Source organism: Ixodes scapularis, unplaced genomic scaffold, assembly GCF_016920785.2.
Source record: "Ixodes scapularis isolate PalLabHiFi unplaced genomic scaffold, ASM1692078v2 PGA_scaffold8__174_contigs__length_109621045, whole genome shotgun sequence".
Lineage (NCBI taxonomy): Eukaryota > Metazoa > Arthropoda > Arachnida > Ixodida > Ixodidae > Ixodes > Ixodes scapularis.
Genome location: NW_024609883.1, coordinates 54,476,086 through 54,499,969, shown reverse-complemented (window position 1 = coordinate 54,499,969; position 23,884 = coordinate 54,476,086). Strand labels below are relative to the sequence as shown.

The following is a 23,884-nucleotide window of genomic DNA, read 5'->3' as shown; positions in this document are numbered from 1 at the left end:
TTTTATTAAATAACAAAGACGTTGCCAAGGAAAAACAGAAGGCCGAATCTACTGTCCTGCGTCGGTAGCACAGATCTAGTTTGCTGACCAAATAATCGCTACTTGACCAAAACCAAATACTAAAAAAAAAAAAAAAAAAATTCAGAATTGTTTTGGGGGGGGCGGCCGCCCCCCCCCCCCGCCCCCCCCCCCCTAAATCCGCCCCTGACGGTCCATGTCAGAAAGAGAATGTGTGGTATGGAACGTGGTTATATACGCATTTGAGCATTTGACCGCAGCGCCTTCTCATCTATAAACGTTGAGCAAATGCATGCAAAGTTTAACGCGATTATATACGCATTTCTCCGCAGTGCCCTCTCCTGTATAGACGTTGAGCGACTACATGCAACGTTTCATTGATGACAGAAACCCCAGCTCTTGAGTTACTACCACATCTCAGAGCCCCCTACTCGTCCCGCAGTTGTGGTCGAGTGGTTAAGGCGATGGACTACAAATCCATTGGGGTCTCCCCGCACAGGTTGGAATCCTGCCGACTGCGCAAACATTTTTTTCTTTTTATGTGAGTGCGGACGCCGGCCGGACAGACGGATGGATGGATTGACAAGGCTAAACCCTAAAGGGCTTCGCCCCTAAAAAAAATGTTTTTAAAATTTTTTGTTAGGCGATTTTTATATAGCGTCGGAAGACTACCCAATCAATATTTTGCTACGTCACAGATATTTTTAATAAAGTAATAAAAAGGCAAATAAGAAGAAATATATTGAGAGCTGCCAAAAATCACGTAACTGTTCAGCTTTTTTTTTTTTTTTTTTTTTTAAATGCATATTTGCAGTTTTTTGGAGCCACAAAAAATGGGTATCTTAATGTTTTCTATATTTAATATTGAGTATGTGTTTTCGATGACCCACGACTTTGATTATATTTTGTGTGTGTGCCTAAACCATAGTGAACTGCACGTGACCACAGAGAAGAGAGTGAGCGCGACTTGAACCAACCAGTTGTCGATCGGCGGTTTTCGGGCAGAACAGAAACGAATTTCGAGCCGCAGATTGTCTTCTGGGTAGACGGGCTCTCGTATGTCACGTACAAATAAAAACCTTGGCAAGCATAGATATCCTGTCAGTGTCCCTTTAAACAAGCGAGCGACGTTGGCGCCGCACGTGCGACTGAGAGGACAAGCAACCTGCCGAGGGGTGCGCGTACGCACACGAAGGCCTTGTAGCTGGTGCCGATCTTCTGGACGTGGAGGTCGCAGCGCGTGTCCACCAGGGGCTCGACGACGCAGTAGCTGCCCGTCAGGGCCACCACGCTGGCCACCTCCTGGAAGTCCTGGTTGTTCTCCACCTTCATCTTGCCCAGGCCGCCGTGTGCATGCCCCACCTTCACCACGCACGGGAACTTGTTGGCCGTCAGCTGCGAGGAACGGGCGCACGGTCAGGATACGCGCTCCGACGCGTACAACGTCATGTACGCGCTGGAGCCGAAGAATAAGCTATGCTACAAATTAACGACACTTTGGCTATCTTGGCGCTTTCATGGCTGCCAGGTGTCTGAAGCTTTATCCAAAATCACGGGAAACGGATTTCCGTCATCTAGAAACGTTTAAACGGTCCACGAAAAAGCAAAACGATATCGCCCGAGGTTCCCGGCGCCATTATCTGAAGATGAAACCGTATTTTCAGATCGTAATGAGCAAAAAGAGTGTCCGCTTTGAACTAAGCACTAAAATGGCGACGCACAAGATAATCTGGAAATAGAGTGGTGATACTCTAAGTTAGGCTAGCAGGCACTCCATGCGATGGGCGTACCAACCGGGGGGGGGGGGGGGGGGGGGGGGGGGGGGCAAGCTTGCCCTTTCCACCAGTTTTCAGAATAGGGTGGGGGGGGCAATGCATGTGTTTTGCCCCCCCCCCCCCTTCCCTCTGAAACAGCCGCTACTGGGCGGGGCAAACACTGGCCGGCTGCGCTCAAGGGATACCAAGAACACTGGGCCCCGCCCCAGGGGTGGTGTCTGGTTTGCCCCCCCCCCCCCCCCTACACACACTAAAAACAAGTTGGTACGCCACTGCTCCAAGCATACGGGTTGACCTTTCTGCCAGCCGCACATGCCTCCAGTGTTCACTCTTTTTTTTTTTTTTATGTGTGCAAATAAAGATCAAGATTTTGTGGCTCTATCACATACCATTGTTTGTAAAAAAAATCGCAGCCCAGCATGCCCTTCCAGAATCCCTTTTCTAGAATTCTCTATAAGCTGTCACGAACACCGGGACTCGCCTTAAAATCGACCGTAAAAACAGGCACTTGCACGTAGCGATTTCAAATTTTCATCAGAGACATATTTTAATGGTGCATTTTACGTTGTAGAATTTCAGGGAATTTTGCACTAAATTGAGAACAACACACATGACTTCGACAGTGGACACCGACACATTGTTAAACAAGGGTAGTGTGCGTTTCCAACTGCTCGATCAGTGTCTCAAGGTTTACGGACTGCATTCGCAGTGTGAGATGCGAGGAGGAGGCAAAGCATCAAACGCCGCCAACCATCTTCCTCGCCACGCGACAATGCATGCACGTGCATATGCACCCAATGTGCACAGGAGGCAGGGGCTCCGGAACCGGGGGTGGGGCAGTCACCCCCACAGGTTCTAAACCAGTGGGGGCATGCCCTAGCTCCCCCCCCTCCCCACACTCAAAACTGTTTCGACTGCCCCACCCCCCCCTCTTCTCCCCTTTCACCACCCGTGATACTGACGCATGTTGAATATATATATATGTCAACATGCAACAGCCATATATGTATGTATATATATATATCACATACAGAGAAAGAGAGAGAAAACATAGTGCAGGGTGCGGAAAAGTATATACAGCAGAAAAACGTACTTGAGGCGGTTGTTTGGAGTTTTATAACGTATAGACCCTTTCTTTAAGGGCGCCGCCATCTTGAAATGTCGTCACTTCCAGTATGGGCGAAAGCACTGTTTTGCCGTTGCCATGCCTATAGAAGACACTTAGGATATAAGGGTACCCGTCACACATTATCGTTCTGCCTCCCCCTTATATTTTTACTAGTTACAAGTTGAAACGTTTTAGTATTTTTTCGTTGCCCATACCGGATACGCCTATTAGGCAGTTGGTGACGAGAGTACACAGAAAAGGTCTTTTCCGCTTACTCTCGCCCCCGACCGCCAAGTAGGCATATCCCGTATGGGCGACGATAAAATGTCAAAACGTTTCACCCTGCAAATAGTAAAAAAATAGAGGGGAGGCAAAACGAGAATGTGTGTTCGCCCATACTGGAAGTGACGACAATTCAAGATGGTTGCGCCCTTGTGAAAAAGGTCTATAAAGGGCCGTTCACGCACTTGTAACCGAGTATAACTGAGAGAGATGAGACCAGTTGAAACCTCTTAAAATTTCTTAGGACGAGAGAACACGCTGGCGCCATATATGCGGTGACCCTGGAACTGCATTTCACAAGAGTGAAGGTTTTGCAAGATTTCCGAGGTCAAATGTGCGTAATACCTATGAGAAAGGCTCATTTATAACATTGACAAAAGTTTTTCGAGCCAAGAAAGATAGGATAATGCGCGAGATAAATAGAAAATATGCCGGATCGCCAAATTTACAGTGCTACCCAATAGATGGCGACAGTGTGCCAGTTTTAAGAGGTCGCAAGAGTGTGAACGGGCCTTTACATGAGCTGAAATGTTGACACACCTTGGCTACATCACATGGCCCATGACTTAAAGGGATTATGCTAATTCAAAACATTTGGCTCCTTCAAGAGCCCCATGATAGACTCGACGCAGTTATCGCCACAATAGCCGATTATTTGGGGCTTAGCCCGAAAGATAAGCCCCCAGCGTAAACCTGGCCCAAAAGAAAAATGTGCGTACAACACTGGGAATTCTGACTGAGTGAAAACAGAGATACAGCCACAAAACAGCAGACGCCAAATGCTCGGCGAAGGTCAAAATCAGTAAAGTGCAAAGCCACAAAAAAAAAAAAAAAGAATACAACAAAATATTAGAACGACCTCTACATAAAATAAAGCGTGGATGGCCTATAGCCTGTGGAATGTGTATGCCCACGCAAATACAGGAGGATCGGGTATGTTCACCGCGTGAATAAAAGTCATAATGCCAGGATGTTCATTGATCCCGGCTTTGATAGTGTTAAACTTGTGAATAAGGTACGATTCTTTTTGTTTGCCATCTCGGTTGGTTTTGAAACCAGACTGTAAAAATGTAACTTCAAGCTTATCAAATGAATGTTTTGGCATGCTAACATGTTTTAAAAGGGGGAGTGTGGGGATTGATTTTGCATGCGCTCTGTGAACATTAAAACGGAATCGGAAAGGTGTCTCTGTCTGACCCACGTACTGCACACCGCAAGTGCTGCGTTGTAAAAGGTATACTAAATTACTGATGTCGGAATTCAAGTTGCCATACATTTTGTAGGTGAAGCTGGCGTTTGTACTTTCTATGGCGTAAGGTCAGCACGAGGCTAGCCTGCCGGCTTGCTTTTGCCTGGGGACCGCTGTCACCTCACAAGAGGTCACGTTCAAGAGCGCGCACCTTACTAATTGCATCATTTATGGTTTTTACTGGCTACCCCTGTTCTTTTAAAAGCTCGCATAATTGATTAGTTCTGGTGTCAAAATTATCGTTATTAGGACATACACGTTTAAACCTGTGAGCCTGGCTGTACGGAATACTGGTTCTGCAAGGTCGAAAGTGACAACTGTTGAAGTAATATTTCTGGCTGTTTGTTGTTCCCAGAAAGAGTTTGTTTTCTTTCTTTGTTTTTTAACTACTCCATTTTTAGGAATTTTTGTTGGCCGAGAATTTTCGAATTTCGAAAAACACGCCAAATAATGTACGAAACTTGTCAAGTTAAATTTTCACAACGATGTTCACAGCTTTTTGTATGTTTGTTTTCTTTTTACTACCCATTACGTGCGCGTGCATTGTGCACCATCCCGTTGTAAACGAGAGTGTTTTGTTTGTTTTTTCCTTTTTAGCGTGCGCTTGCGTTGCGGCAAACCATGCAACAGCCGCCAAATCGCGATGTCCATTCCGCGGCTGTCGCTTCACTGCAGTGTACCGTTGCGTGCTAAGAAGCACGCCCGAACAGACCACGAACAATGAGTCTAATTAAGTACTGCCAGTGTTTGATACGGAGTTCAAATCAAACAGTTGATTCTTCAAAAGTGACAATCAAAACTTGTGAGTTTGCACAAGCCGACCCTTACGATCCGGTAGTGTAGCGGCCGGGGTCTAAGTTATAGTAAGTTTTAGTAGTTCGTTCCGACGACTCTGACAACGATACCCGATACTCCGCCGCCGCCTCTGCGCGAGCATCGTGTCGTTATCGCGGGTATCGGAACGATCTACTAAAACTCAGTTTCAGTCACGGTGCAAGGATAGACGTGTCATGAACTAAAGCCCCTGTTTCCTGGGAAACGTGGCGCCACTCATTGTTGTGGAAATGCACGAGGACACGTGCCGCGCGCCACGCTGGGAAGAACATGGCGTCTGAAATCGAGCTCAGTGCTAGCTGTGCTGTGCCGCCATGATCTTTCCAAAGGCTGCATGTTGCACGTGCCTCGTGCATACATGCACCTTGCGTTACTTTTGAAACATGAAGGGGCTTTAATCATGTACTGCTCCGCCTCGCGCCGCGGAGCATGTATGTCGTAGGTTCGCTTCCATTTATGACAAACGCCGCGAGATGGCGCAGCATGAGAGCAGCTCGAGGAACCCCTTATAGCGAGTTCGTTTCACGGCACTCGTGCCCACGCGTGCCCACTCGCAGCGTGGAACGGGTTCGTTTCGGCCGGCACTCCACGAGTGGTTGCACTCTCCGAGTTCGTTTCAGCGCTGACACCCCACGCGTGCATGCACTCGCTGCACCGAGAAAATCGGGAGTGCGCCAAAATGCAATCCCGTCATGCCTCGCTCCGGCGGGGCCGGCGAGGAGCGGGAGCAGACGACGAGGGTTCGTCTGCTACGATGTGTCGCGAAACCGAACGGAAAAAAAAGTAGATTTTCTGATAGAAATCGCGTCCCACGGGCCACGAAATCAAACGCGAGCTTGAATTGTGAGCGTCTGCTATTTCCCGAAGGAAGCAATTGACAACCCGTGATTTATTTGCAGGTTTTAAATCGCTCTGTTGCCGCACAGACGCTGAAATATACCAATGTGTAAAGGAATGCTCAGAACAAACGTAAAAGCGGCCCCCGAGATATCTATCACCATCCGTGTGCGGCTGAAAAATTTAACATTTGTCGACAAAACTCTCTCAGCAGAAACCTCTGACTGCCCAATAAGCATCAGAGAAAGCTAAAGATGGTAACTTTACCCGAGGATTGGGCAACATCATCATGTTTAACATTTACCTACGTCAGCTAACTTGCCCCGTTGTATTTTGTTCGAGAATGCTCTCGTTCTCGACGCCCTCACCGAGGCATTATAGGTGGATCATTTGATCCACCTATAATGACGATCCAAATCGAAAGTCCCAGTTTTGCTGGATATTCCAACAGGCTAGTTTTAAGCCGCACCCTTTCAGTGGTTCACGCATAATACCATGCTCAAACGGATCATGCTTGTGCTCGGACAGCATCATCAGTTTTCTTCAGTGTAAACGGTTATAAGAATTGAAAGATCGAAACCAGCTGCTTTGTAGACAGCTGGTTGCGGAAATTTACGCCGTCTGTAACTATCTCTACGGCAGCCGAGCTGCTTGAAGTCATCGCAACTATAAACTACAGGTTGCAGCGACCAACGTTTGTAGATAAACGTTGGTAGCGACTGCATTCTCGCATTCCCACGCATCACTCCGATCAGAAAGGCGCTAGTTTCGGTTTGAAGTCGGTACCTTTTCTACAACATAGATGGCGGCAGCATCAGTCTTCTGCACTTGGTGCATTTGGCGAGTTCGTTTGAGTCCAGTTTTCCGTGCAACACTCTGAGAGTGCGGTGCATTCTGGGAGAGAACTCGAACGGTGCCAGTGCGTGTGAAACGAACTCGCTATTAGGAACCCCAACCCGACAGCGACCCTGGTAAGGAATGCGCGAAGCCCGAGTGGAATTTCGGACCCCTTTATGGCCTTGTTCCGAACCTTCTCTCTTCGTCGTGGTTTTAGCAAACAGATGACTTCAGTCAAGAGGTGTGACGGACCCCAATCATTGTTAATAAACGTTTTCTGATCTGGGAACACCTTGGCGCAAACTCCTCGTATTTTTTTTTTTTTTTTTTTTTTTTAATGTGGCAGTGTCAGCAGTTGGCGCCACTGGCGCAACATTACTGCGCACATAGGACGCTGCAAGGTGTGTTGCACATTTTCTCGCACACGGGGATGGGCAGAATACGTGCAAAAATGTAGCGAAATACAAACTACTTAGACAAATTTGTATTTACCATATCAAATTGTACGTGTGCCAAGACTGCACTACCTACAAAAAAAAGTTGGAGCTCTAAAACCAAAGGTTATTTGGCATATTATACGCCGGTACATCAGAAAAAAAAAAATTCAAAGGTTTGATAGAAGCAACAAAGTCTTTACAAACAAAATAAGTGCGCCCAACCAAAAATGACGTAATTCTACCGACCCCGTTAATTAATTTTTTTCTTCCATGTTTACTGTGAAAAACGCAACAATTTTTTTTAAATGTTTGTTTTTTGCGAGCACGCTCACGCAGAGTGCCCGAAATCGTACGTGATTAGGAACAATTTACAAAATTGTATTTGAGCAGTATGTAAAATAAAAGTACTTGAAATACTTTTTGTACAATCGACGAATAGATCTCGCAATATGTAAATCAATATGAAATACAAAATAAGCAAAGAATTAAAAATACAGTCATCTCTCGTTATTATGTCCATAATACTCTCCTACGTCACGCCGCGGTGGTGGCGCGCCGGACGCACTTCCGGTCTGTGGCGGTGGGCAGAAGTCGCCGTGCCAAATATGCATTCCTGTGTTCCCTTGGAAGAAACGAGACAAAAAGCCTGCTTTCTCGTCAAAATGCTGCGACGGGGGTTGTACCAAGATCACGGCTACTATCCGTTCGTCCGAGAACGTGGATAGTAGCCGTGAAAAGGGCAAACCAGACGCTGTCGAACTACGATTGAGTGCGCGGGCAACACTTTGTGGTCGCCAGATGTATTTGCTTTGTTCCAACATAAACGAGGGAAAACCGCCAAGTTGTGCGAACCACCCACGGGTTCAGTGCGTCTTCAAATTCACACGGCCGCCTGATCGTTCGAACTTTCGTCTGCTCTTTCAAACGTCTGCTTTTTGTCGTCTGCTCGTTCAAACAATAGCGGCCCGTAACCAAACTTTGACCCGGTGATTGCAATAAGAAGTAATTGCAGACATCAAAAAACTTAAGTAGGCTCGGTGTAAAAAGTAGATACAAGATGTTGATCATTGGTACCGGTGGTCATCTCCGACTTGTTACGCTTGGTCTGTTCCCGCTTCCGATTTTCAGTATCGACGTCGATCATCGCCGCTACCTTCTACACTTTTGCAACACCAGCGACGTCGCTACCGAAAATAGCTGGAAGAATCTCATCATGGTTTTGGCGTCCATTCTGCGGCGTTCATGCGAATGAATCGCCGCACGTCAAATTATTTACGGAAAGTTTAGCGGCGTAACGAGCCTTGATAATTTCGCTTAAGCGATTAAAGTGGTAAGACATTGCGATGAGGACGTAGAATCGACAATTCCAACGCGAAAAAGAGTAGGCAGACTCACACAGACGCCGACAACGTGACATTCGAGTGGTTTGTTGACGCGGGACGCGGTGCTTCTTGCCCGTACCCCATTACGCATGCGTTCGAACTGTCGTCTGCTCTTTCAAACTTGGCTGCTTTTTGTCGTCAGCTCGTTCAAACGACAGCGGCCCGGAAACCAAACGTTGACCCGGTAATTGCGATAAGAACTAAGTGCAGGCCTCAAAACACTTTTGAAGGTTGGTTGGGGTAAGTAGGCTAAATGTAAACAGATACAAGAAGATGTTTATCATTATTGTTACCAGTGGCCATCACCGACTTGTAATGCCCGATTCTACTTGCGGTTTTCAGTATCGACGTCCACCATCTCAGCTACGGTCCACGCTTTTGCAGTCCGAGCAACGTCGCGTCTGAAAACAGCGAGCAGAATCTCATCGTGGGAGTCAGGCTTTAGCGCCCATTCTGCGGCGTCCACGTGAAATGAATCGGCGCACGTCACATTATTCACGCAAAGTTTAGCCTCGTTAGTTTTGCTGAACCGCTCAAATAGTCAGACATTGTTAGGAGGACGTAGCATCAACAATTCCAACGCGAAAAAGAGCACGGGCACTCCCACCGACGCTGACAACAACGCAATTCAATGGTTTGTTTATGGGCGACGGCGGGCTTCTTGCCCACCATCCACCGCGCATGCGCGGCGCCGGTGGCGTCTGCTAGGGGCGCTCCGGTTTGTTTGTAAACATGAGTTGGTGTATATGGACAGCATTTTCGGGGACTAGCTAGGAAAATACACGTATTTTTGTCTCGTGTTTATGGACAACTCACTGGACGATTTTTTTTTCGGGGACAGAGGTGTTCATAACGATACATAGCTATACTTGAATTTTACATACTGCCCACCCCATCCGCGCTTGGAATACGCTGAACAGCTTGAATCTGGCCCGCATGTCAAGGAGTATATACTTCGGGAAAAAAGTTGAGTGTGTGTGTGTGCTTGTCGCGCGCACGCGTGTGTCTGTGCGTAAGTTGGGAGGGGGGGGGGAAGGCAGTATCTAGTGTTTTAACCGACATGCTTTGTGTAAGCGGAAAAGCGGACAATTGATCCAAGATCGCAATTGTTCTGACCAATCTGTGCCGCGCGCTTAAAATAACGTATTGTTTCATGACAAAATGTGGTTTCACTCCTGCCGCAGTTTGCTGCGCAAAAACGCAGCATATCGCAGATCCTTACACATATTCGAAGCATTTCTTCTTCGTCCTGTATACTATATATGTGGCGATGGCCCATGGCACTGACCGCGAGCGCCACATGCCGTGCGCCTGCCGTCATCCCGTCAGCTCTCCGGCCACCATCAGAGAAGAGGAGGAACTCCCCTCTCACCACGACTCCCTCCTGTGTGTCCCAGACGTCGATATTCTCCCTTTAGGAGATTATAGGGAATTAACCCGTCACTCAAAATTCGTACTAAAGCAACTTCCCCTCTCTCTCTATCTATGTCTTCCGTGGTGGTGCGAAATGGATGATGTGACGTCAATATCGAAAATCTGAATGTTCCGTTTAGGCCGGAGAGCTGGTATCCTAATAATATGTTACGATCGGATTCGGCTAATCATGCAGCGCCAAAAGTGCATCGTCAAGGCGCTCGTTTTCTTTCCGAGCTTGCTCGACTGCAAGCTCGGAAGCAGCGCGCTCGGAAGCAGCCTGCAAGCTCGGAAGCAGCCTACAAGCAGCGCGCCACGTCTCCCTTTTGCACAGGGCGTTGGCGGTGACGTCGCGGTTCCTCACTGCGCAGGCGCGCCACCCCCACCGGCTTCACGTCTTCCGTGACGAAGCATCTGCGTTGCTGCGCTTTTCTTTGCGTGTTTGATTTCTGAGGCGCGTCCTCTTTGACCTTGAGCGGCGCGTGCTTGATGACGTATTTTTATGGCCATCTTTCGGGCACAACGCCGACGCCTTTTCGCGTAATGGGAGATATAAGGCTTTCGCCTTAATATTTGTTCATGTCACAACACAAACGCTGTATGAACGACTTTTACGGCGACAGCTGCGGGAACCCATTGCCCCCAGCGTGTACGCGCAGCACGCGTCGAAAATCAACGAGCGCTTGCAGGAAGTTAGGCATTCGCAAGAGACGCCCTCCTCACTTTGACGGAGGCTGTTAGCCGACACGCCATTGTGCCGGCGCGTGCGCACGGCCGTCCGAGCAGACGGAAAACTCGAAAAGTCCGTAGTGGGTCCGCCACGAACGCCAACTTGCTGTTACGGCGCGCCTGAGGGAGTCTTCGTCGTAAACGAAAGTGCGAATCGGGCACGGGAGTGGAATCGAGGGCGGAAGCGAAAATGGCCCGGAAAATCCTGGGAATCGTGTTCAGGAGGACCGAGCAGAAACGACAATAACGAATACATACATATAAGAGCCGAGCTACTGTCGCTGTAACACCTGTTGCCCGATAACATAAAATACACACGGATGATGCTAATGGGGATGATGATGTTGTTGGCACAAATCAGCAAAGCGTATGAAAAATAACCCCTCGGCCACTAATCACGAGTATCAATCACTCGTGCCGTCTATTATTCGGAGCAGAAAACCCGACCACGAGTATAACTCGTGTTTCGGTTTCGGAACTCGTTTTGTGCGTTTTTTTTTTTTTTTTTTTTTTTTTAATTTACATTCTAAAAGCTTTATTCTCCCCCCTCCCCCCCCCCTCCCCCCCCCCCCCCCCCGAAAAAAAAAAAAAAAAGGAATTGGCACTTCCAAGCGCGGAAGAACGCCCATAATGACGGACGTGGCCTCAACGGGGAGGCTCACTTTAGTCGATGGACATTTATTTGAAAGTGGGGAGTGCTCTGCCCTTTACGGTGACGAATTGCAGCACATGTAGGACTATACTCGAAAACTTTTTTTTTATTTAATCGGCAAAATTTTTACTAAAAGAAAACATTCACTTGGCCTCCACACTCTAAAAAAAATCCGTTCTTGAAAGGTTCTTCGCCGCCCCAAGAACTCTTTTTCCTCGTGAAGAACTGTTTTCGCTCAAACAGTGTCGCCCCCTGGCGCAGCAGAAAGGCGACCGGGCGATGAAGAACGTTTGCCTGGAAAAAAGTTCTTCATAACGTTTTTTTTTTTGTTTTTTTTCTTTCTTTTTTGTTTTCGAAGAAGCGGTTGCGCGCGAAGGAGTGCCGGTGGTGCCGCTGTGCCGCGCCGTTTGCCTGCGTGAGATTTTGTAAATTCGAAAGTAACGGCGGCCAACAATTCGGGGTTCGCTGTTTACTGTTTCGACCTGGTTCTGTCGGCGGCATTCAATGGATGGGTTCACGGTGCGAGAACATACAGATGTGTGTAGATGGAAGCTCCAGGGCGTGTCAGATTGGTTGACAAAGCAAAACCTTCTAGACTTCGGCCAGAGATTCGAAGGTAAGCAGAATGCTCCGTCCTCTTTGTTTGTGTTGGTTGGCGGCGTCGGTTTCGTCTCGCGTTTTCAGTTTCCAAGTTGAGGGTAACGCCGGTAACGGTGGCTGATCGGGGTCTCGATGGTGCTATCCTTCCATACTTCCATGTGCACGGGAATATTTTTTTTTATGAAACTTGTAGTGCAGTGTGGATATTTGGACATGTTTTGTGAGCGACGAACTGCTTCCGGGTCTTTCGGCGATTGGTGAGATTTGTCGTCGTTTGTGCGATTTCAGCATGAGCGGATACGAGTGTTCAAAGTTTTCGCAGTGCTACCACATAGGGAGTCATCTGACAAATCATGTCCAGATAGCTCATGGTGACCCGGACTTTAATTCTGTTTGCAAGTTGGGTGAGTACTCTCCGTCTGGACGATATTTTATTGCATTTGAGAGCTTCAGGAAGCACATGAGACGTAAACATGTCGAGGGAGGATCTGGGGAACCAGAAAATGGAAGCAGTGTGGGTGTGATGCATGCCACTGCTTTATGGTTGTCCCCCTCCCCCCCCCCCTCTTCACTCTCTTTATACTATATTTGTGTACACCATCGGAATAAAAGGGTAGAAAAATGTGGTATAACTTCTGTCATTAACATATATAACATATATGTATGATATAAACTGTATGTGCAATATTTTATCTTTTATGCAGAAGAGGTTGATGGGAAGACGTTACTAAACTTGTCAGTGTGGATGATTGAGCAGTTGCTCCCTGCTATGAAACTGCGAGTCAAACTGCTAAAACTGATTGAACAGCTAAAAGGAGACATAAAAGAAAGGTGAGGCACATTACTCAATTCGAAATTTGCGTTCCATTTGTGAAATTCGAGATGCACTAATTACATTGTCATTTTTCAGCTTGCCTGGACCCTCCAATGTGCGTCGTGCTAGTAACACAGCAGCCTCAGTTTGGTCTACAGAGGTTGTAAGGATGTATGGCCACAGATATATACTCTCCCATAATTTCCCTCGCTACTGTTACGGAGGCTGTGTGAAAAGAGTGAACTGTTCCTTCAACCACAACGAAATGAAGCACGAACAAAGTTGGTCGCTGCGTTGGCAGACGACATTCTGAGCAAAACTCCGAAAGCAGCAGCATTTGAAGTCCTCACTTATATATCTTAAAATAGAGGCTAACATTTGTTGTTTTTTCTTTCCAGAACGCCAAGTCGGTCTTAGCTAGATGATGTCATGCGTGCTCTCCAAGCGGCATACGCCTTCCTGGCCGACTCCACTGGACGCTGCGTAAGATTTACAAGAACTTGTTTTCATTCTGACAATTGAAAAACTTGTATCGAAGTTCATTATCTGCATTGTAACAGGCTTGCTACTCGTCAGTCTCACTGTAGGATTCACTGCGGCACAGCCTTATTAACAAAATGAAAAAGAAAAGTTGCTTCTTATGCATCTGCCAGAAGTTCAGCAAAGCAAGGAAAACTATGGCAAAGGTGGTGGACGAAAGCGAAAGGAAAAACGCCAACGCAGTGACTGTATTCAAAAATAAAAAAAGGACCATGGTAAGTTTGTTATAATCTGGTTCAGACACAGTTAAAGGAAATAAAACTAACCTGGAAGCGGGAACTGTTCTTAAATAGTTATTCAGCTAAATGTAGTTATGTAATTGCTGCACCATATGCTTCAAAGTGCTTAGCCTGTTACCTTTTGCCAAAATGAGAGGAATCTTTATACAGTTTTCATTTGCCCGTCCAGAGGAATGGTTAGAAGCTTGGGAATGACCTTACCAAATTCGGCTTGATTGTTTTTAAAAGGCATATTTGTTGTTCGCATGCAGATTCTTGTTATGAAGTCTTAAATATACGACATTGATATTCACAATCAAATGACGAAATCTTTGTTTTATTATAACCTTTAGAACTGTAACAAAACATCACTTTGAGTACTCAAAATGTTTCTATTTTTACATTATTTTATTTTAGTGGTACGTACTGTTTGCTTTACTTTTGATTCCGTACCTAAAATCACTATTCACAGAAGTTTATACTATCCATCATCACTCAGACTGTTGTTGCCATGTCTGGTGCTTCTATGTGCAACTAAGCAGATAGTGCTTTGTTCGAGAGAATCAAACTCGTCAAGCAATTGATGTTAACAAAAGGTTGCAGAGGAGTGGGAGGGCAAAGTAGATAGTGTTTTAGTTGAGCATGCCAACACATTAACCGTATGATAATATTCACAGTGGTAAGAATAAAGACGAAGTTTTTGCTTACATGCCAATACATCTTTTAGCAGCTCCTAAACATACTTTTGGCTACTCCTAAATCGACTTCTGACTACTGCAACAGGTGCTCCAAAGTGACTTGAACGAATCACATTGCTGTAAATGTAATCTGTAAAAGTCACAGTTGCATGGCTTGTCAGGTATATCAAATACTCTCTGGTTGTCTCTCGGTTAAATCTCTTTTGTTGCATTGAACTGCCTTATTATAGCTAAAATATTAAGTGCATATAACTTGATCTATTTGGACCCGTGCACCCACTGTTTAAATTACAATTTTTTACATAACATAAAATAAGGCTTGCTGGAGTTCGTCTGGTACACAACTTTGTTCTTCAAATCCCATATTCTGTGCATGGCACTGACTTTTTTTTGCAGGTTCCACATCATGACGTAGAAGGTACCGACAACTGTGCAGACCACGTAGAGATTATGGCTGCTGAATGCTCCAAGGCTGCAACAGATGTGAAGCTCTTACTTCAAATAATGGCACAGACGTAACAGGCAAGGAGGGTAGACATCGCTGGCAAGACCACCACTGATGTTATTTAGCTGTACCCGGCCCTCTGCATTCCCGAAGTGGTAATTTTAACACCTTTTCCACTAAACTTTCAAAGCAATAGACAGCCTGAATGGTGGATCAGTTTTGTCTGGTTTTGAGTTACTTCAAACCTAAAAAGGGTATACTAAGAGAGTTAGGCACTGTCTAAATTCAACTAACAGCCTGGTTTGCAGCTGCCTACTTGCAGTGCCGTTGTGCTCTTTGTCTGGGTTTAACACCTGTTTGTGCCATGCGCCCTCGCAGTGTGTGGTTGGAGAGGGGCATCATGAGAAGGAAGGGGCCAGAAGTCTTGTTTTGCCGCAATTTCCTTTTTCCTGCTTCCACACCTGAGTGGTTGCCTCGTCCATCTCGTCTCCAAGATAGCATTTTTATCCATAAAGTATACCTCAACAAGAAAGGGTTTTGAAGTTTTTCCAAGTCAGTTTTTGTTTTCTTTTGTTAGTGGTCAAATAATAGATCTGAGCTCGCTAACGTGCCATATATGAAATCAGACATCTAGAACGTTGTCTCCATTTTCTCAAGGCCAAAATTTCAGTGTCTCATTTCAGTGTTCCACTAGGCCGTGTTATATTTGATCTATATTTTAGGCAGAGAAGCATTCTACTCATGTGCTAAGTTTCAATTTAGTCATGTTCAATAAACGTCACTATGTTTTTTTTTTGTGAACCGCGGTATCTTGTCTTCATTTCACCATTGACAGGTTGGACATTGCAGAGCACCTCTTTTGTTCTCCTACCTTTATTCCCTATACCTCATACTTCGTCTTGACAAGAGTATCAACGATGAATGTGTACTTGAATACCCATCCAAGCCAGTGGTTCTGCAGTAGATGTAGGGCCCCAGAAAAGGAGCCTTGTTGTTCAAAGCCTGTTTTGCACGTCTGTTGACGTTTGCAAAACGTCTAGGTGATGTATATTGCCTCTTTGAACAGTTCGAGACAGTCAATAAAGAGCGGTTTACAAAAGAGCTACTGTACACCTAAAATTGCTGCCCAAGTCGCTTTTTGCGAATAAGTTATTCAAGTTAACTCGAAAGTGGTCTTTGCAACAAAACTTTCATTGAAAAGGTTCATAATAGAAAGCTCTCTCGGTGAAAAGTAACTTAAAAGTTAGGGGTGAGCAAGTAGTGGTGAAAATAAAATCCTTGGTAGTTTTTTTTAGTTCTCTCTCGGATTGAACGTTTTTTCATCAAATACCTTTGCAAGCTTCTTATAAGCTCTTCCAATTGACCAGTAAATCATGAAAAACCTTTATTGAGTTTTCTTAGGGTCTAAGGAAATAACAGTTCTAAATAACCTCTCAAGGGAACTTTACTGTTGGGGTGTGCGAATACCCCTCGGTTCAAATAGCGCAGCGATATTTCTAGATTCAAGAAGTCCGCGGTACACAATGACTTTCATTGCAGTGTTGAACCTAGAAATATCGCTCTTCCTTTCGAACCGAGGAGGTATTCGCACACCCAACATAAAAGTTCCCTTGAAAGGTAATTTAGAACTTATTTCCTTAGACCCTAAAATAACTCAATAAAGATTCTTCATAACTGGTTAATTAAAAAAAGCTTATAAGAACCTTCCAAAGGCACTTTGTTTCATTGAAAAGAGAACTTAAAAGAACTGTTAAACGGTTCTTCACCAAGAACTGTTTTAGCGAGAGAAGGGCTGAAAAGAACTTTTTACAAGTTCCTCGCAAAGAACTGTTTCATTGAAAAGAGAACTTAAAAGAACTCCTTAAAGGTTCTTCATGAAGAACTTTTTTATAAGGTGCTTAAAAGAACCTTTTAGGGTGCAAAATATGGACAAGCCGAAGAACTCCTAAAAGTTCTTTTTCGAACTGATTTTTTTTAGTGTGCAGGCGTTGTTTGTCGCTCTCCGCCTATCTCAATGAAAACAATCCTGAAGTCCGAATGAATGCCTCCTTTAATAATTCGTGCAAATTGCCGATTTAAAATTAAATTTTCTGTTCGAAAACAAGAGTATGCAAGAGGTTAACCGCACTATCTTAGCAACTACTCTTGCTCGCCTTCAAAGATTAATCCAACGTCTTGAAAACAACTGCCTATTAGCCCTTTTGATGCTTGCATGCTGGAAACGTCGAAGACGTTGTTCACGGTTGCTGCAAAAACTTCACACGTAAACAAGCAAAGTATAGCTATTCCCCGACAAGTATAAAGATATAGCTATCCCCGTAGTCCTGCGTGCTGGCATATGACAAATATAACGAACTCGCCTTTAACGAATAAGATGCATGGGGGCAAGACATAAATGACAGCTACTGCGAATTTTCAAGGTATAAAGTAATCGGTTTCACGTAATTGTCGCGCTCATGAAGGCTAGTCACGAGGCGTGAAGAGCTCCCACCGGCCCTGAGCCGTCGCGACAGCCTTGTAAACTTTTTTTCTCTTTCTTTTTTTCGGTCATGCGAACAGCGTAAAACTCCCAGACAAGGAAAAAGGAGCGAAGGGGAAAGCCAGAGTGACCCTATGACCCGGCCAACCCAAGAAAAATGAAGCGCACAATACTAAACTGTCTTTGCGACGCCTGAGCGCGACGACGACCATTTCACAATACCGCAATTTCTACGGAATTTTATCTATTTATGGATTAAAATCAGCTAGCTGATCTTTTCTTTTTTTCTTTTTCTGCTAGTAAATCTTTTGCGAACGAATATCGTGAGATCTGTACTCCACTTTCAGAAGGGCCCAATAGAAAATCTGATTTGCATTGGCAAACTAAAATCTCCACACACACACACACAAAAAAAATTGCGAACCAAAGAAAATAACTCGATGTTTGTGAGGTGCATTCGAATTAAAGGCGATTACGCCACAGCCGACTATGACGATTTCCGAGAATCAATGTCTTTCTTTTTTTATATGAAAATTTTATGAGCTGATAAAGATTTAAAAACATTCTATTTTTGCTTCTCATCAGAATGCGCGAGCATTCCTGCAGCTCCTTTACCGAGAGAGGAACACTTTAAAGGTTAAGTCTCAAGCTTCTCTCTCTCTCTCTCTCTCTTTCTATCTTAGTCTCGATGTTTTTCCGCCGACTATGTTTGCGCTAGACTCTAGCAACAAAAACCGGGACGCGATATGGAAACGGGAAAACGGTCTACACTACACCTCGGGAGACGCACACATATTAACGAAACAGACCCGAGATTGCACTCAACAAAACTCACATTGCTCGACGATAATAATCTCTGAAAAGGAGGAGCAAGGGGGGACGAATGACAAACACAAATCCCCAAACAAAAGTCATGTGTCTGGAGATCTGTGTTTGTACTTTGTCCCCCTTCTCCGGGGATTATTATCGTCATTCTTGCCCAACCCGCTTGCACCTTTGCATTAACTGCATTATCATCATCACATTGCTTGTTTGAAAAGCAAAGACACTGCACTTGCCGTCACCTCCTCCTCCTCCCTCCTCCCCCCCCCCCCTCCAAGTCCTCCCCTCTTTCCACTCAGAGCAAGGCGAACGCTGAGAAGGATATACATATAAAAATAAGCAATGCGAACGCTTTAGAGGGGGGGGGGGGTTGTGTTAGAACAAAATCTATACCAATATTAAAAAAGAAGGGATGACGAAATGTTAGGCTAGGTGGCGCAAACTGCCGCCCGTTTTAAAGGGGGTATATAGCCATTACGATCCATCCATCCTGCTTGCCTCCTCTCCAGCGTTCGCTCTTCTAAAGTGGAAAGAGTGTAGGGGTCTGTGCGGGTAGCCAAGGGTAGCCACACCTCATAGAAGCTAAGGTCGTAGCGCTCTTCTCGTGACGTCACAAAGGAAGGCCATCGGGGGCGCGCGTCGAAGCGCCGAAGCGAAGGCAACGCGCGTGGATCGACCGTCGTAACAACGCGGTTTTAGTCGTCGCATAAGCGTGTCTTATTAGTTAAAATGAAAGCTGCACATAGCAACGGTGCTAGAAAACATTTGCTTACACGGGCAAAATATTACACCTCGAAATAATCGGTAGGAAATGGCACGAGGCGTGCGTAAGATGCGTCTACAGCATTACTTCCAGAAAATGGCGACACAGAGTGATTGAACGCAGCAAAACGGATCACAGTAAAAAACGGGTAAACGTACACTCTTAAAAAAAAAAAAAAATAAAAGGGTGGAATAACCAACTTTTACATCCTCAATCTGGTGAGGAAGGATGTGCCTTGTTTATTACCTCCTTGAGGGAGACAGATACTAGCGCCCTTTATTTGAAATGCGTTTTTAGTAGGTAATGTTAGCCCCCAGGTCACTTTCGTCGTTATCCTTTGGAATGCAGACAATAAAAATAAAAGATGGCAAAACAAAAAAATAGCGCTTTGAAGCATATGGCTCAAAACGTTCATCACCAACTAGCCTTTACAACAAGTATACTAGTTTTACATATTATAAGTATAAGGTTTATCGAAACAATATTAAAATTTAATATTATGGTCGCCTTCACTCAACTCGTCTTTCCTGTTTGCAGACCGCTCCCGTCCATCGTTGCAATGGCAGGGCTGGGCAGTATCGCGATACAAATGTATCGAAGTACACTTTGTATTAATATTTCTGTATCGCGATGCAAGTTTTAATTGCATTTTGTATTTCTGTATCGAAATGCATGTTTCGGTGTATTCCTGGTACCGCGATACTATCAGAAGCGAATGTATCTCGTTCCATTTTTTTTTTTCAAGGAGTTGTGTGTTTATTTCGGGCACAAAACCGTGAACGTTGAAATTCAACAGTGAGTGCTCGTTTGGTGGATAAGAAATATTGCACAATTAACATAGATGGTGTTACTTTTTAGTTATTTGTACACACCAGCGGGTGCAAACAACCGTGCACTCTTACAAACATCTAAAATTCTGAAAGAAGAAAAAATATTTCACTATTAAAAAAAAAAGAAAAAATTGAATCGACGGACGAAAAAAGAAGCAAACACGAAACGTCTTCTTTTTTTTTTTTTTAGGTTGAAACGGTGTTAATTTCAGTAAGAATGCAATTCTGCCGTACTGCTCAAATTTCTGAGCGGCATAAATGGTTTACTGAGGGCCACGAAGAGGTGGACGTCACCGAGAATCCAGGCCGTCCTGTCATCTGAACAACCGGTGAATAACGTAGCGAAAATCAACCAAATGATCAGAAATTACCGACGTGTTCGCGTTAGAAATACTGCAGGTACAGTCAATATCGAAAGAAAAAAAAGTTTCACACATTTTGCGAGTCTGATAAACAGGACTAAAGTAAGTTTCCGCGAAGATGATGACCAAAGTGCATGCTGCGTGAGCAGGACAACGCAGCGGCTCACAACAGCATTTTTAATTATTTTCGGCTGACGGACAGGTCCCCAGTGTTGGAAGAGACTTTTTGTGTCTGCCCCCTTCACCGTCCATCGTCTCCGGTTATTTTTTTTTTTTTTTTAAATGTGTAACGAGTTTGGCGACGGGCCAGGCTGCTCTAAAGAACCGATGTTGAGAAAGTACTTGATAAGCAGGTGGCACTAGAGAACTCTGTCTCTGCCCTTACCGCAAAACTTAATTCTCTTGAAAAAAAAAAATTGCAACCATCGCACAGGCGAAAGCAGACATTTGTGCCCTTCAGCATTTTGCCACTGTATATCAGACAGCTGTAACTAAAGCCATGACGTCCCGATCTGATGACATGGAAAATCGTTCACGCCGATGTAATTTGATCATTCATGGAATACCCGATAGCGTAGGCGAATCTTGGTCATCCACTGAACAAAAAAAGTAACGAATTTGGCCAAACATAGCCTGGGCGTCACGCTTGATAGCTCCCAGATTGAGCGTGCGCACAGACCGGGAGCACTCAGAAGAAAAATTATTGTATGCTTACCATACAATAGTGCTACAATAATGTTATGGTATACTTTTCCTTACCATACAATAAAACATACAATAATGTTATTGTATGCTTTTCCTCTTACAAAAGAAAAAAAAGTCAGCTACTTTTTTGTGGGCTTAAATTGCGAGGTACATCCATACCGTATCTGAGGATTTCTCTGCAAATATCCGCGTCGCACGAAAGAAACTACGCGTTCACAAAACCGCAGGGTCACCCATTTAAACTTTGGTTTGACAAATTGCGCATGCATGGGCGATAAGATCTTCAGCTACGACGCAGTTTCGGATTCCGTAATTAAAACTCCCCCACGCAGGGAGTGGGAGCAGAATTGTTGCCGCTGTTAGCTCCCCGGTTGGCGTTTTGCATGTACTTATAAATGCGCGTAAGCCTAATGCCAGAAAGGGAGGAACTTCGTTCTCTTATTTCCTCCTGCGAGGCTAAAATTGTGCTAATTTCCGAGAGTTGGCTACCAGTATATAGATAGCAATGATATATTGCCGAATCACCCTTTGTCATTTATAGGCGAGATCGATGCGGCCGTCGTAGTGGTGGTGTTTTAATATGTGTGCTCTCTTCTCCTTGTCTCCAGCACTATCGAAGCAATCTGCGCGTCTCGATCAAATGTGGTTTTAAATCAATCTTGCTTGGCGCCTGTTACTTATGTGCGCTACTTCCTGACCGTCCTGTGTTTTTTTCGGTTGGAAACTTTAATTTCCCAGATATTAAATGGAATGCGTCTGGTCGAGATTGTATTCATGGTTTCAGTGACTGTCGTGAGTTTGTTAAACTTAATTTGTTTAGATTTCAATCTGTCTCAGATGGTTTCTCTTTCCACGCGTGTAAATGACATGTGCTCAAATATATTAGACTTGGTAATAACCAACAAATCTGAGTGTATCTCGTCGCTGTCTGGATTCGGAGGCACAAGTGATCACAAAGCAGTCCATTGTGGCCTAGCATTTGAAGCACCAGGACGTGTCAGACGTGTTAAAACGACTAGGCTACATAACAAAGAACATTATGAGCCGTTTAACATAGACCTTTGAAATCACCTGTCTTCTTATATGAATTTTATAGTATGAATGTGAACGAAAACTGGTGTAAATTTAAGACTAGAACTTATTAAAATACATATCCCAAGCGCATACCATAAGTTCCCGATCTTCTCCCCCATGGTACTCGCAACAAGAAGAAACGCCGTACAAACACATGCTTGTGCAACAGAAACGTATTTTCCACCAGGAGACCCTTCCATCCGGGCTACTCCATAACCCTCGTCAATTCTGACAAGTTTTTAACCATACTCCACGCTCACCACTTAACCTTGAAGATGAATTTGGAAACAAAATAGAGACGAGTCAGTGTGCCTCAGTTTGAAATGACACGTTCTCTGCTCGGTTCACCATCCCAAGTCCTTTGGCGTTGTTACCAACCATTGCTTGCAACCTCCCTTGTATGGATACAATATATGTTGACTTTGATGGTATTGTTAAAATTATTAAGTCCATGAAAGTGTCTTCATCCAGTGGCATCGATAACATCAACTCTAAAATACTGCAGCGCAGTGTGCTCGTCCAGCCTTTTTTTAACCAAAATGTTTCAGCAGTCATTCAATGCAGCGGCGGTTCCTGATGATTGGAGGATCAGAAAAATCATCCCGGTCCACAAGAGCGGTAATAAATCATCTCCCTTAAAGGGCAACTCCGCTCAATTCCGAAAAATTTAGGCTTCCATGTGATTCACATTCACAAAGCACTACTAAACAACTCTACGTCTTCGGATTCGCGAAATGTGGAATATTATTTGTGTAATCCTAATTCAAACATCAGCAGATACCGAAACCGAAACTTCGGTTGCGTCAGGCAACATCGGTCTCGGGTCGTCAGAGGCATGGCCACGCCCCGTCGAACCACGTGGTCTTGTGACGTTGGCGAGGGAGCGAGAAACAGGACACGCAACACGGGCAGGTGTTTTTTTTTTGTTTTTTTTATTGGACGCGGGCAGGTCGCTTCGCGTGGCGTGGACGGTGATGGCCCTGGGGAGAGGGGGAAGGGGAGAAGACGAAAGAGAAGGGGAGCGGAGAAACAGACCGATAAGCGCGCAGGGCTGCGCAAACTAGCGCATCCGTGTTACGGTGATCACGTGGACGCCCGGTCAGCCAACACCGGGAGGAGAAACTTATGACGTGATCGTTCAATTTCGCTCTGAGAAGTAAAAACAAGCAAAACGTGAGAATGACGTACACATGCCTCTGACGTAGTGGTTCAACGTTGGCCGCTCCAACTCCGTGGCATTGACTGCGCTGATGATTGCGCCTCGCGCCGCACGCTAGAGTTGGCAGATTTCGGCGACTTGGCTCGCTTGAAGGTTTGCTGGCCAGTTTATTAAATATATACACGGAATTAGATCGTAATATTTGACGTGGGGTCTTCCTATATGATACTGAAGAGGGCTACATAGTTTTCTAAATATCGAAAATGAAGCGGAGTTGCCCTTTAAACTATAGGTCTATCTCTCTTACTTCCGTACCTTCAAAGATACTGGAGCACATAATTCGTAAGAATCTATCCACCTCGATTCCATTTCCTTTTTTAACAAAACACAACACGGCTTCCGTGGAAACACTGCAGCTTCTCTGCTTAACCCATGACCTTTTTCTTAACCTCGATCCCGGTTTTCCAACCAATGCTGTATTTTTAAAGCTTTGGCAAAGTGCTCTATGCACTTTGCCAAAGCTTTTGACAAAGTGCCGCCTAACCAACTGCTACTAAACCTTCCGTCGTTAAAACTTGACACCAACGTACTCTCGTGAATTGAATATTTCCCCTCGCAGCGTAAGAAGTTTGTTTATGCTAATGACTCCATCTCCCTTGGCCCCTGTTACATCCGGTGTGCCCCAAGGAACAGTCCTTGGTCCGCTACCTTTCCTTATTTACATTAACGACCTTCCACTTCAGGTATCTTCACCAATGCGCTTAATTGCAGATGACTGTGTCATTTATCGTAAAATAACATCTCCCAGTGATTCTGCAGCGC

The 23,884-nt window shown here is 45.0% G+C and overlaps 1 protein-coding gene and 1 non-coding gene across 2 annotated transcripts in view; one reads left to right on the top strand and one right to left on the bottom strand.

Annotated features, from left to right (window-relative positions):
* The window catches only part of LOC115322051 (synapsin), a 110,379-nt gene that overhangs the window by 15,142 nt on the left and 71,353 nt on the right, over window positions 1-23,884 (bottom strand). Inside the window, exon 4 of the mRNA XM_029982384.4 lies at window positions 1,208-1,413. Coding sequence (XP_029838244.3) covers window positions 1,208-1,413 — 206 coding nt within the window. The remainder of the gene's footprint in view (window positions 1-1,207; window positions 1,414-23,884) is intronic.
* Window positions 457-538, top strand: Trnac-aca. Its single transcript has one exon. It is a non-coding gene; the product is annotated as a tRNA-Cys (tRNA).